The sequence below is a fragment of the Phacochoerus africanus genome, chromosome 3 (assembly GCF_016906955.1).
Source record: "Phacochoerus africanus isolate WHEZ1 chromosome 3, ROS_Pafr_v1, whole genome shotgun sequence".
NCBI lineage: Eukaryota > Metazoa > Chordata > Mammalia > Artiodactyla > Suidae > Phacochoerus > Phacochoerus africanus.
This window is the reverse complement of record NC_062546.1, coordinates 49,981,084-49,995,384: the sequence shown is the minus strand read 5'-3', so window position 1 is coordinate 49,995,384 and position 14,301 is coordinate 49,981,084. Positions and strand designations below refer to the sequence as shown.

At 42.5% G+C, this 14,301-nt stretch overlaps 1 protein-coding gene across 1 annotated transcript in view; it reads left to right on the top strand.

Moving 5' to 3' along the window:
• The window catches only part of POTEA (POTE ankyrin domain family member A), a 130,504-nt gene extending 119,241 nt beyond the window's left edge, over positions 1 to 11,263 (top strand). Inside the window, 1 exon segment of the mRNA XM_047770205.1 lies at positions 11,048 to 11,263. Coding sequence (XP_047626161.1) covers positions 11,048 to 11,263 — 216 coding nt within the window.
• Positions 11,264 to 14,301: the final 3,038 nt, after the last annotated feature.

The following is a 14,301-nucleotide window of genomic DNA, read 5'->3' as shown; positions in this document are numbered from 1 at the left end:
GCTTTACTTTACAGATTTCCTTCCTTCCTTTCTTTCCTCATCCTTTCCGTTTAAGATTTCATCTCAGCAGGAGTGTGTGGGATCAAAAGTTAGTTGGAGAATTCTATTATAGACTAATCACAGGAACCAAAAATAACATGAGATGGTATTGAGGACTTCTTCACCATGTTTTAGTCAGTTTTTAATGTAATGGAAAAAACATCTGGCTTTGTGATAGAAAGTGAAAAAAGCAGGAAATAAAATGAAATGCAGAAAATGTTCCCGTTTTTGTATGTGTACACACACACACACACACACACACACACACTAAAAAGGACTAGAAGAAAATGCCAATATATTAACTGTGATTATCTCTGGGGAATGGGATATTATGGTAGATTTAAATGTTCTTTCTAAATTTTCTGAAACAGACTTTAACAAATTTTACGTTCTGAGGGAACGGATATTTCAAAAATTAAACCATATATGTTAAAATATTATTTTGACCATCTTTAAATGGTGTGTCTCCTGGTAACATAAATATCTGGATTTTGATGTGCTCTAAGTTTAGCTTGGTACTTTTCTCCTTCAGCCTGATATAAATTAAATCATCTTCAAATACCAGAAACATGAAGTCACCCTGTGGTTCAGCGGGGGGAGGATCCCACATTGCTGCAGTTGCTGCACAGGTTTGATTCCTGACCTGGAAACTTCCACATGCCACTGGTGGGCAAAAAACAAAACAAAAACTCAAGTAAAATATCCCAGGACACTTGTACTAAACAATACAATACTGTTTGTTTATTTTATCTGGCACGTGGAATTTGGAAGAAAATCTTCTTGTTAAAGACCAACTACTACTTTTCCTTTACTAATATTGAAGAGGAAATGGTCTCTTTCTCTTTTTAAAAAAAATTTTTTTAATAATTTCTATTTACTTAGAAAGCAAAGAGACAAACATCAAACTGGAGGAAATATCCACTATACCTATATAATGAACGAGATATTAGAATCTATAATTAATAAAGAATTCCTATAAATCATTAAAAAATAGATGAAGCAACCAAATAGATAAATGGGTTAAATACATGGATAAAGATTTCACAGAACAGAAAATATGAAAAGTGAAACATATTACGTCATTTTTAGAAAATGCAAATTAAATGACAAAACATGTCACTTTTGTCTGATGCTATCAACTGTTGGTAAGGCTGCAAAGCAGGCAAAACTCATAACACACTGTTACAGGAAATATAAAGTGATCTCTGTACTTTTAAAAATTATACCTGTTTAATTAAATACTTTATTTAATAAGAAGTTATTTTTAAGTACTAAATTTGTTTTTTCTTTTAATGATTTTTATTTTTTCCATTAAAGCATAGCATGAATTAATGTTGAACTTTCTCAAATGGTATCTTTCTTAAATGTGCAACTTAGGAGAGCTTACATCTTGTCTGGAAAAGAAGGCAGCTATAAGACTGTTAAATTAGGTTGTGAAAGTACATACCTTGCGTTGTCAACAGAAAATTTAAAACATTAGTGTTATTTGTGGCAAAAACTGGCACAGCTTTCTATGAAAGCATCACAATTGGAGTGGAGTTCCCTGTTCTATTCTCCCTTAGAGCACCACCCTGGGAGGGCTAAGGTGCTGCATTCAGCAGTGGCAATTTTACAGTTATTTCTGTGATTCTTTGAATTTATTCATCCTTCTCACTGGACACTAAACTCCAAAGGGCAGAAGCCCATCTATTTTTTTTTCCTACCTTCTATTATTTCTGAAACCTCTCTGCTTGGCACAGAGTATAGGATAAAGACATATTTGCTGAGCAAGAAAATAAATAAATCTGAAAGATGAGAAGATACAATGAGTATATTGTTTTGGAGCTTTTGCAGTTTCTCTTCTAGCTTAATATGTAACCTCAAAACTAACGTATCATGTGCTGGTGAGATAACACCTTTTTTCATCCTCAATGTGAGAGGTGAGGACAGTGAAGGACAGAGCCTTCCCTTACGAAAAGAAAAAATTCATTTGTAGTTTTAATAAAAGTATCAAGGTTTCTGAATTCTCTACACATAGTCAATCATTTTAAGTTATAGTGACAAATTGGTTAAGTGTGGGGGACCTGGGACCTGGGGCCCTTTGCTCCAGTGGCTGCAATGCTTGCACCTGGACAAACATCTCCTTGAATGTTTAAAAAAATTAAAAATGTTTTTAAAAACATTTAAAAAAATACATATAAGCTATAAGGACTGAAGACAACTCTGGACAGGCAGCTTTGGGGCAAATTAGGGCCAAGAAGATACAAAATAATCAGGGAGTTCCTGTTGTGGCTCAGCAGAAACAAATCTGAGCAGCATCCATGAGGACCCGGTTTCAATCCCTGGTCTCGGTCAGTTGGTTAAGGGTCCAATGCTGCTGTGAGCTGTGGCATAGATTGCAGACATGGCTCAGATCCCACATTGCTGCCACTGCTCCAATTCAATCCCTATCCTGGGAACCTCCAATATGTCATGGGCCCAGCCCTAAAAAGAAAAAAAAAAAAAAAAAGATACAAAAGAATCTAAAAACCCAACTGCCACTTCTTAAGAGCCCAGAGCAAAAACAGGGTATGGGGAGCAAAAGCAAGTACTATGCCTGCCCCTGCATACAGCACCACCAAAGTGCTGGGCAGACCACCTCAGCCACCCCTCTGGCCTGACCTCTGGACCTGCCCCTACCCTCTCCCATATAAGGAACCAGATGTCCCCCCACCCCCAGAAAGGGAGCAAGCAAGGGAACCTGTTTGTTGTGCCACCCTCCACCCCTGAGGCAGAAGTGTCCCCTATAAAGCCTAACCCGAATTTTCCTGTCTGGCCTCTTATTAATTTCCATTGATTAAGGAGGCCAAGAGCCAAGAAGGCACACTTACCCAGCATGGTGACACTGCAACCGGAGGTTCAGGGGGCTGCTCATCATTCATGGGGAAGCTGTATTAGGTGGCCCCGGAGATGCCCAGATCCTCTTCCAGAAACAGGACAACTGCCCCACATTGGGTGCCGTAAAATCGCTTACCAACCTGGGCTCTTGGCCTCCTTCATCAGTGAAAATTCAAGAGGCCAAAGAAATTTAGGTTAAGTCTTTACTGGGGCTCCTCCTGCAGTGGGGAGAGTGAAGTCATAAAATGAGTCCCCTTGCTTCCTTGTTGGAGGTGGGGGGAGCTGGTTCCTTATATGGGGTGAAGGTAGAGGCAGGTTCAGGGTCAGGCCAGAGGGGTGGCTGAGGCGGTGATCTGGCCACACCGTTGGTGGTGCTGTGTGCAGGGTGTATGTGTAGCAACCTGCTCTTGCTTTCCACACCATGCTTTTGCTCTGGGCTTGTTGGCACAAGTCCCTCTGTCCAATGCACAGTGAGACTAAACAAACCAAAATGTCAGAGTTTGGAGAAGAGCAACGTGTATTGCAGAGCCATACAGGGAGATGAGTGGCTTGTGCCCCCAAATATCCCAAATTCCCTGAATCAAAATTCCAAAGCATTTTTATTTGTATTTGTAAAAAAAAAAAAAAAAAAAAATTTTTTTTTGGCCCTCCTGCAGCACACGGAGCTCCCAGGCCAGGGATCAGATTGATCCCTACTTGCGATGCAGCTGCAGATGCAGCGATGTTGGATCCTTAACCCACTGTTCTGGCCTGGGAATTGAACCTGTGTTCCAGTGCTCCAGACACCCCACCAATCCCTTTGCACAACAGTGGAACTCTGAAAAGGAAATCTCAAGGCAGGGTGAGGAAGGGGCATGGTTGGGTGATGTAAAGTTCTTGGTACAGAAATCCTTTGTTCTTGTGGCTGCCCAAGGAGGTCAGGTCAGGATGCTCCTGGAAATGTCCAACAAGATAAATGTTATACTTCAGAGAGGAGCTAAGGCAGAGGATCTGGGGGAAGGGCCTGCCCCAGGAAGGCCCCATAGAGTTCTGCTTCCATTCCAGGCTCTTCAGAAGTACCAGATGGGTTTTTAGCATCTTTGTAATTTTTGCCCATAATTGGCCCCAACTACTGCATGTTTCTGTTATTTTTAGTCACTGATAGTTACATTGTATTTTGTTGCTCAAGGAGAGGTTTGTCCAGGTGCAGGCACTGCACTGGATATGCTGCCCTGTATGAGCTAAAATAAATTCACTTTTTTCTGTGTCAATACATGCTATACAGAGAGTGAAGATATGAGTGAGCTCTGGTAGATAAAGAAAAGTGCTGAAATAAATACAGGTGAGAGCACAGAAAGCACAGAAAGAGGAACTAGGGCTTCCTTCATTCTTGGGTGGTGGGAACAGCAGAGTGTCCCTTCCCTGACTCCCCACACAGGGCTGGCTACTGATGCCCACTCAGGATGTGGGTACCTGCACAACCTAAATGACCAGGAGGAACTCGGTGGCAAGACGAAGGAGGACCACGCTTTTACTGTGAATGTAGAGTGAGGGCTGCCTGAAGTGACTAAGAACTTGGTGCAGAGAGAGGCTCCTAAAAGGATAAATGACACAGTCCCCTGACATTGGCAGGGCCTGGGCAAGTGCATAAACAGAAGCCCACAGACCCCACCTCTAAATCACTACGCTAGTTCATTGGCTATTAATTAGGAAGGTTCTACTCTCCTATCTTGAAAATATCCGTCCATACAGGTACCTATGTACTGTAGTGGGGGGAGGGTGGGGAGAAGGGCCCTCCCAGAACAAAGGCCACATGCAACATTAGCACCTGCACATGCATGCGCAGTTCTGTAACAATGTAACGTAACCTGAATCCATGGGTGCAAGCATATCTATAACTGTCCACTCAGGAATTACAGAATGTATGTTACCTTTTAAGGGGGACAAAGGGACCAAGGTGTAAAAGAAAAAAAATGGAGGGTATATAAGATGGTGTCCCACTGCATTTGGGGCTCAGCCTTTTGATATGAATCTGCTGAGCCAGTGCCAGCATGAATACATGCTGCGTCCTGGCAAAAAGCCTTCGTGTCCCATTTCTCTGTACATAAGTCCTGGAACATTTCTTGGGGGCTCATTTGGGATTCAGAGATGGTGATTTCACCTCCTTTGTCACTGGGCTGCAACCTTTGGGACACAGGGAGAGGTGACCTCCCCTGGCACCAGCAGGCTGATTGATCCATAGAAGACTAGCCCTCCCGTTGTGTCAGGGTATGGACACTGAGAGCACAACTCAACCCAGTGAGGAGCACCACCCGTCAGACTGGTAAGAACCCGGGTTCAATTTGGTGGCCTGCCCCTAAGAGGTAGAAGGGGAGCCTGATCATCTCCCAGAGTTAACCCTGGTATTTTCACAGGGGTTCTCATAAGAGGAGCCAGGAGAGGAAACCGCAACTCTAAGGCGATGGGCGGCGGTTTGGAGATGTTGTGTGAATGCGAGTGAATGAGACGGACAACAGGAGAGTTCCGACTTCACCAGACAGGCCGAAGTGAGTGTTGAGTCTCCATCCACAGTTCCATGGCAATCCTCATATGGCTTATGGTGCCTCTCTTTGGAGGGGTATAAACGCTCCATTATCTGTTGCATAATGTTTTATATATATAGATATAATTGTATAATGTATAATGTTGTATAATGTATATCTGCTGTATAATGTTGTATAGTGGAAATGATTATGTTTTGTATTTAAGATTACTAAATGGCAAAAATTTTGAGGCCAAACCCTAATAAATTTAACAATTGTAGTTTTTCAATCTTGCAACAATTTTTCAAAAAATCCTTCATGTTACTGCTGATATACAGTGCATGCAGATAGTATGGTGAGAGAAAAAAACTTGAAAATTAAAGCTCATCTATTAACTGGTATTGCTTTACATGCCTACACACACACACACACACACACACACACACACACGTCACCAGAACAATTCAAAATACCATTTCTATTTCCTATTAAAACACACTTTTAAAAAGCTGGATCTTATAGACTAGTACTCCCCAACCTTTCACATCAAATATCTGCTTTGACATACTGAGATTCAGACCAAGGAAAACTCTATGTGAGCACAACTCTCTTGTTCAGGTCAAGGCAGTTAAGGAAAGCAAGGTTTTTAAGCTATTTGCCAGGGCTGGTCAACACACAGTCTATCATGACTGTAAAACCGGCTACAACTTTCTAGAGATCTAATCTGGGGAGCTCTCTCAAAATGCACGTTAGGAGTTCCCAGTGTGGCTTAGTGGTGACGAACCCAACTGGTATCCATGAGGATGCAGGTTAAATCCCTGGCCTCGCTCAGTGGGTTAAGGCTCCAATGTTGACATGAGCTGTGGTGTAGGTCACAGATATGACTCAGAACTGGCATTGCTGTGACTGTGGCATAGGTTGGCAGCTGCAGCTCCATTTGGACCCCTAGTTGGACAACTTCCACGTGCCACAGGTGCGGCCCTAAAAAGGCACACACACACACACACACACACACAAATACATGTGCTAGAGCCATACCACTGAAATAATTATAAGGCCCTGGTGTCTAATTTTAAAAGGCTCCCCTAGGGTGCTGCTGCACCCCTTCCTATGACTTAGTGACAGTTAAAGCAATAACGCATGGGCCTCTGGATTTTGTCTTTGTCATAAGGTTGGGCTTTTCTTTGAAGGAGAAAGGGTGCAAAGAAAGAATAACTTTAAAAGTCCCAAATGTAGGAGTTCCCTGGTGGCTCATCAGGTTAAGGACCCAGCATTGTCTCTGCAGTTGGCTCAGGTTGCTCCTGTGGCACAGGTTCTATCCATGGCCCAGGAAGTTCTGAATGCCTCAGGTACCACAAAACAAACAAACAAACAAATAACAAACAAGCAAAAACTCAAATATAAAGTGGAAAGAATCTTCACTATGTGCTAAGCTACTTCTTGCCTCTCACACAAACACATCCAATTCTAAATAGAACTTGCCTTTTTTTTTGGTGGGGGGCTTTTTAGGGCTGCACTTGTGGCATATGGAAGTTGCCAAGCGAGGGGTTGAATTGCAGCTAAAGTTGCCAGGCGAGGGGTTGAATTGGAGCTGAAGTTATTGACCTACAGACCTGACCTGCACCACAGCCACAGCAATGCCAGATCCAAGCCAGTTCTGCAACCTACACCACAGCTCACAGCAACATTGGATCCTTCAACTTCTGAGGGGGGCCAAGGATTGAACCTGCATCCTCATGGATACTAATCGGGTTTATTACCACTGAGCCACAGTGGGAACTATGACAATACTTTTGAAATGTTCTCATATTAGTTTCTCATTTATTTCATTCTGCTAAGCAAGACTTCAAACAAATTTGCCATTATTAAAAATATAAATTTTTGCAAGAAAAAGTGTCTACAATTAGAAACACACCTAAATCATTACTTAGGACGTTGGCTATTATAAAAATAATGTAAGGAAATGGGAAAAGCCCTAGACACATATATGACTTATTGAAAAAAATAAGCACCTCTGTTTACTTAATACCAACCAAACTCATTTTATAACATTTTTTCACAGTCAAAACAAATTACTAAGGGTCCACAAGTATTAGAGAATAGGAAAAGGCAAATAAGAGCTCAATGAGCCAAACAATTATGATCAATTAATCTACGACAAAGGAGGCAAGAATATACAATGTAGAACAGGCAGCTTCTTTAATAAGAGGTACTGGGAAAATTGGACAGTGATGTGTAAATGAGTGAAATTAGAATATTCTCTACCACCACATATACATAAACAAAACTAAACTCAAATGGATTAAAGACTTAAAGGTAAGACTGGATACTAACTCCTAAGGAAAACATAGGTAGAACAAACACTATGCCCATAAATTGCAGCAACATATTATTGGCTCCAACTCGCTGAGGAATAGAAATGAAAACAAAAATAAACAAACAGGACCTAATTAAACTTAAAAGGAAACCACAAACAAAATAAAAAGACAACCTATGGAATAGGTTAAAATTGCAAATGATGTGACACAAAGGATTAGTTTCCAAAATATGAAAACTGCTCATACAGAGTTAAAAAAAAGAAGAAGAGAGAGGATGGGATTAAGATGGCAGAACAGAGGACTGGAGCTCAACTTCTCTCCTAAAAACAACAAAATTCACAACTAAAGCCTGAGCATTCTTTAACCCAAATGGACCGGAAACCTTAAAAAAGATATCCTATTCCAGAAGAAAAAGAGGAGGCCACATCAAGAGGTAGGAGGGGTGATTTCACTATATAAACAACCCCATACCTCCTGGGTGGGAAGCCCCACAGACTGGAAACTAACTGATCCACAGAGACTCACCTACAGGAGTTAGAGTTCTGAGCCACACATCAAACATATAGAGAACAGTTAACACCTATCCTTCTGAAACTATTTCAAAAAATTTCAGAGGAAAGGATACTCCCAAACTCATTCTATGAGGCCACCATCACCCTGGTACCAAAACCAGACAAAGATCCCACAAAAAAAGCAAACTACAGGCCAATTTCACTGATGAACATCGATGCAGAAATCCTCAACAAAATACTAGCAAACTGCAGCCAACAATACATTAAAAGCATTCTACATCATGATCAAGTGGGATTTATCCCAGGGATGCAAGGGTTCTTCAATACCCCCAAATCCGTCAGTGTGATATACAACATTAACAAACTGAAGAATAAAAACCATATGATCCTCTCCATAGACACAGAAAAAGCATTCGACAAAATCCAACCCCCATTTCTGATAAAAACCCTTCAGAAAGTGGGCATAACGGGAACCTACCTCAATATGATAAAGGCCATATATGACAAACCCACAGCAAACATCATTCTCAATGGTGAAAAGGTGCAAGAATTCCCACTGAGATCATGAACAAGACAAGGATGTCCACTCTCGCCACTACTCTTCAACACAGTTCTGGAAGTCCTAGCCACAGCAATCAGAGAAGTAAAAGACATAAAAGGAATCCAAATTGGAAAAGAAGAAGTAAAACTATCGCTATTTGCAGATGACATGATACTATACCTAGAGAATCCTAAAGACTTGACCAGAAAACTATTAGAGCTCATCCACGAATCTGGCAAAGTTGCAGGATACAAAATTAATACACAGAAGTCGACGGCATTTCTATACACTAACAACGAAAGAGCAGAAAGAGAAATTAGGGAAGCAATCCCATTTACCATCGCATCCAAAAGAATAAAATACCTAGGAGTTAACCTACCTAAAGAGACAAAAGACCTCCACTCTGAAAACTATAAGCCACTGATGAAAGAAATCAAAGATGACACAAATAGATGGAAAGATATACTATGCTCGTGGACTGGAAGAGTTAACATTATCAAAATGACTGTACTACCTGAAGCAATCTACAGATTCAATGCAATCCCTATCAAACTACCAAGGACATTTTTTCACAGAACTCGAACAAAATATTTTAAAGTTTGTTTGGAAACACAAAAGACCCAGGAGAGCCAAAGACATCCTGAAAAAGAAAAATGGAGCTGGAGGAATCAGGCTCCCAGTCTTCAGACTAGGCTACAAAGCAACAATCATCAAAACTACATGGTACTGGCACAAAGACAGAAATATAGATCAGTGGAACAGGATAGAAAGCCCAGAATTCAACCCATGCACCTACAGCCAACTCATCTATGACAAAGGAGGCAAGGATATACAATGGAGAAAGGACAGCTTGTTCAATAAGTGGCACTGGGAAAACTGGACAGCCACATGGAAAACAATGAAATTAGAACACTTCCTAACAGCATGCACAAAAATAAACTCCAAATGGGTTAAAGACCTAGATATAAGACCAGACACTATAAAACTCTTAGAGGAACACAGAGGCCAAACACTCTCCGACATAAACCACAGCAACATCTCCTCAGATCCACCTCTCAGAGTACTGACGATAAAAACAAAAATAAACAAATGGGACCTAATCAAACTCAAAGTTTCTGCACAGCAAAGGAAACCCTAAACAACACAAAAAGACAACCCACAGAATGGGAGAAAATCTTTGCAAGTGAATCGACTGACAAGGGATCCATCTCCAAAATTTATAAACAACTTCTGCAACTCCATACCAAAAAAACAAACAACCCCATCCAAAAATGGGCAGAAGATCTAAAGAGACAGTTCTCCAAAGAAGACATACAGATGGCCAAGAAACACATGAAAAGATGTTCCACATCACTCATTATTAGAGAGATGCAAATCAAAACCACTCTGACACCAGCCAGAATGGCCATCATCCAAAAGTCTACAAACAATAAGTGCTGGAGAGGGTGTGGAGAAAAAGGAACCCTAGTACACTGTTGGTGGGATTGTAAACTGGTGCAACCATGGTGGAAAGCAGTATGGAGATGCCTCAGAAAACTAAACATAGAACTACCATTTGATCCAGCAATCCCACTCCTGGGCACCTACCCAGAGAAAACCATGACTCGCAAAGACACGTGTACTCCACTGCTCATTGCAGCACTATTTACAATAGCCAAAACATGGAAACAACCTAAATGCCCATCGACAGAGGAGTGGATCAAGAAGAGGTGGTACATATACACGATGGAATATTACTCAGCCATTAAAAAGAACAAAATACCAGCATTTTTTGCAACATGGATGGACCTAGAAACTATCATGCTAAGTGAAGTCAGCCGTACAATGAGACACCAACATCAAATGCTTTCACTGACATGTGGAATCTGAAAAAAGGACAGACCGAACTTCTTTGCAGAACAGATGCTGACTCACAGACATTGAAAAACTTATGGTCTCCGGAGGAGACAGTTTGGGACGTGGCGGTATGTGCTTGGGCTGTGGGATGGAAATCCTGTGAAATTAGATTGTTATGATCATTATACAACTACAGATGTGATAAATTCATTTGAGTAATAAGAAATATAAAAAAAGTTAACAAACACGAAGTCCCTCACACACAAAAAAAGAGGACTGAAACAGCTTCAGGTCCCACTGCCTAAGGACCTAGAGAGAAAGACTTTGAATTCCTCCGCTGAGCCCACTCACCTGGCAGGCTTGTTCAAGAGTCCAGGCTTGCGGAGAAGAAGGGGGGCCTTCCAGAAAGCCCAGCCTCACCTCGCTCATCAATGGTCGCTGCAGGTTGCGGAGAAACGCCACTTGCACCTGCGGAGCTGGATGCAGTCCCTCCCAGGCCGCCCTGCCTGCGGGCCCCACGCACCGGCCACCAGCCACCGACTCCATCGGGCTGCCCAGCAAGGCCAGCATAGGCAGCAGGAGCAGAAGGAGCGCCGGCCGGCAGATGGCCAAGACATCTGGGAACCGACTGCACTGGAAATCCCACGCAAGGCGCGCTAAACATGGCCGCCACGCGCGAGTGGGCGGAGCTCAGGGAGCGCCGTGACCTCGTGCTCCCGCGACGCGCGACGCGCGACGCACGACGCACGGGGGCACGCTGGCGTGGAGTGGGCAGTGTACGTGAGGATTTGGCTGGTCTCAGGCAAGAGTCGTGGGGAAGGAAGCAGCGGGGCTGCGGACGGAGCCGCAGCGCGCCTCACTTCCTTCTCCCTGGAGCTGCTTGGTGACCTGGAGTGCCTGGGACTCCACGGCCTTCGTACTCCATGCCCTTCGTGCAGCCGTACAGCGGACACGCAGCAAACTCTTTAGTTGCCACTCTTTAGTTTAAGGTAGAACTGCTCAGCCATACTTAAGGCTTCTCAGACTTCTTTTTTAAGTTGAAGTGTAGTTGATTTACAGTGTGTTCACCTCTGCTGTACAGAAACGTGACTCCGTTATACATAGATGCACATTCTTTTGGACATACTCTTTTCCTTTACGGTTTATGCCATGGTATTGAGTACAGGTTCTTCTGCTATAGAGTAGGACCTTGCTGTTCCACCATTTTGTATTTAATAGTTTGCGTCTGCTAGTCCCGAACTCCCAGTCTAACCCTGCCCTGCCGCCCTCGAGAGAAATCACAAGCCTGTTTTCTATTTGTGAGCCTGTTTCCTTGATGAGTTCCCTAGTGTCATATATTGGATCCCACCTATAAGCGGTATTATATGGTATCTGTCTCTTACTGGCTTCCTTCACTTAGTATGATAATCTCTAGGTCTACTCATGTTGCTGCAGAGGGCATTCCGTCTTTCTGTTTTACGGCTGATAATACTCTGTTGTGTGTATGTGCTCCATCTTTATCACCTGCAGGTGGACATTCAGGTTATTTTCATGTCTTGGCTGTGGTGAATAGTGCTGCTAGGAACATAGAGATGCAGGTATCTTTTCCAATGACAGTTTTTTCCCAGTCCATATCCAGAGGTGAGATTGCCATATTAGAAGAACTGTTTTTCGCTTTTGGAGGAACCTCCATACTGTTTGGCATCGTGGCTGCACCAGCTTCCATTTCCACCCACAGTGTAGGAAGGTTCCCTTTTCTCCACACCCTCTCCAGCGTTCATGAGAACCATTCTTACCAGTGTGAGATGAGTGGTTTTGATTTGTAGTTCTCTAATCATTAAAATGTTTATTTAGTTCTGCCTCTTTTTCAATGGGGTTGTTTTGTTTGTTTTCTTTTCTTTTCTTTTGCGTTTAGGAGCTATATTTAGGAAATCAAGCCTTTGTTGGTCACAGCTTTTGCAAATATTTTCTGCCAGAAGTTGTCTTTTCGTTTATGGTTTCCTTGGCTGTGCAAAAACTTGTAAATTTGATTAGCTCAGGCCTTGTCCTTTTGGGCAGGCTACCTTTCCTAGAAACTGTGGCACTTTTCTGTTCTTATTTGGTTTCGTGTAGCTCTGTCTCACCTAGAATGGAGAGCAGAATCTGTCTTTTATTGCTCTTTCCAGAACCTGCCAGGACAGTGCCTGCATGTTCTAGGGACAGTCAATGCTGTCTTCCTGACTGGTTGTTTGAGTGAGCAAGTGAATCTTGTGATGTTTTCTGAAATTGGGTTTTTGTGTCATTGTGTCTTCTTTTTATAGGAAGGAGACAAAAAGCCAGGAACAGGGAGAAAAAGAAACCAGGACTGATGTTATGGACAGTATCCCACAAGAGCCACCAAATCATGACCATTTTACCTCTGTTAATGGAGCACACAGCAAGAATAGACGTGGTGAGTTAGTGACTATCTATGGATTTTCTTTCCATGCATAAAATCTAGTATAGGATTTCTCTCATGGCTCAGTGGGTTAAGGATCTGGCCATTGTCACCGCAGTTGCAGAGGCTCCATTCCTGTCCCAGTAACGTCCACATGCCATGGGTGCAGCTTTCAAAACATGAAAATACAAAACTTTAAAAAGCTAGTAGAAAAACTTCAAAGTGTGGGGATCAAATACGATATTTATTTCTTTTAAAGTAGTTTTTCTTTTGTTTTGTTTTTTCTTCAAACATTTCCCAACAACCACCAACTTTGTCTTCCTGAGAATGCTTTAACCTTCGAAAATTCTTTTCTGTTCATGTAATTTATTGACATATTCATGAGTGGAGAGAGATTTATGTGTATCTAAAATTCATCCATTAACCCAAGTTCCCAGTCCATCCCACTCCTTCCCCCTTGCAGTTCCTGTTGTGGTTCAGTGGCCTTGGCAGCATCTCTGAAGTGCTGTGACGTGGGTGCCCCGCACAGTGGGTTATGGATCCAGCGTTGCCACAGTTGTGGCTTAGGTCATGACTGTGGCTCGGATCTGATCCCTGGCCTCGGAGCTCCATACAAGCTGGTGGGCGGGGCCAGGGGGCTGCAAACAAACAAACAAAATCCCTGTGCATATCTGAATCCTTTCTTGACCAACAATAAATGCATTTACATAAAATTTGTTTAAATAACCAATTCTCCTTGCTCACATAAAATATTCTTTGACTGAGAAAAATGATAAATAGCCTAAGTTGCATAACGAGACAGTGGTCAGACCAGGGTGAAATGGGTCAGGAAAGACCTTCATTCATTCATGTGCTACACAAATGTATTTTCAGCCCCTGTTAGGGGCTAGGCAGCAGGGCTCTGAAGATACAAACACAGAAGCCCATAGGCCCTTCTGGGACGCCTTCACATGCTGCAGGGAAATGATTATACAGAGTGTATGTGCAAGATGAATGGGAATTTAGAGGGAGGTGCCAAAGTCTAAACTGGGTGAGTTATTGTCACTGGACACTTGGAGCCTCCGAAGGGATTTGCGACATATAGGGTTTCTCAGAAACAGTTTTATCTGGAAGAGGTAAAAGATAAGCATTGTTGGAAAGCAACTGAAAGGCCCTGGTACATACAAATAACTAACCTGTGACACTGATCCTGCAAATAGGAAAGGCCACGGGAGACGTGTCCAGACTTCCCTGGGACCCACTTTTTACTGGGTGGTTTTAGGGCACGGTAACAAAGGCACTTAATCCTGGGGCTGGGTCTTCA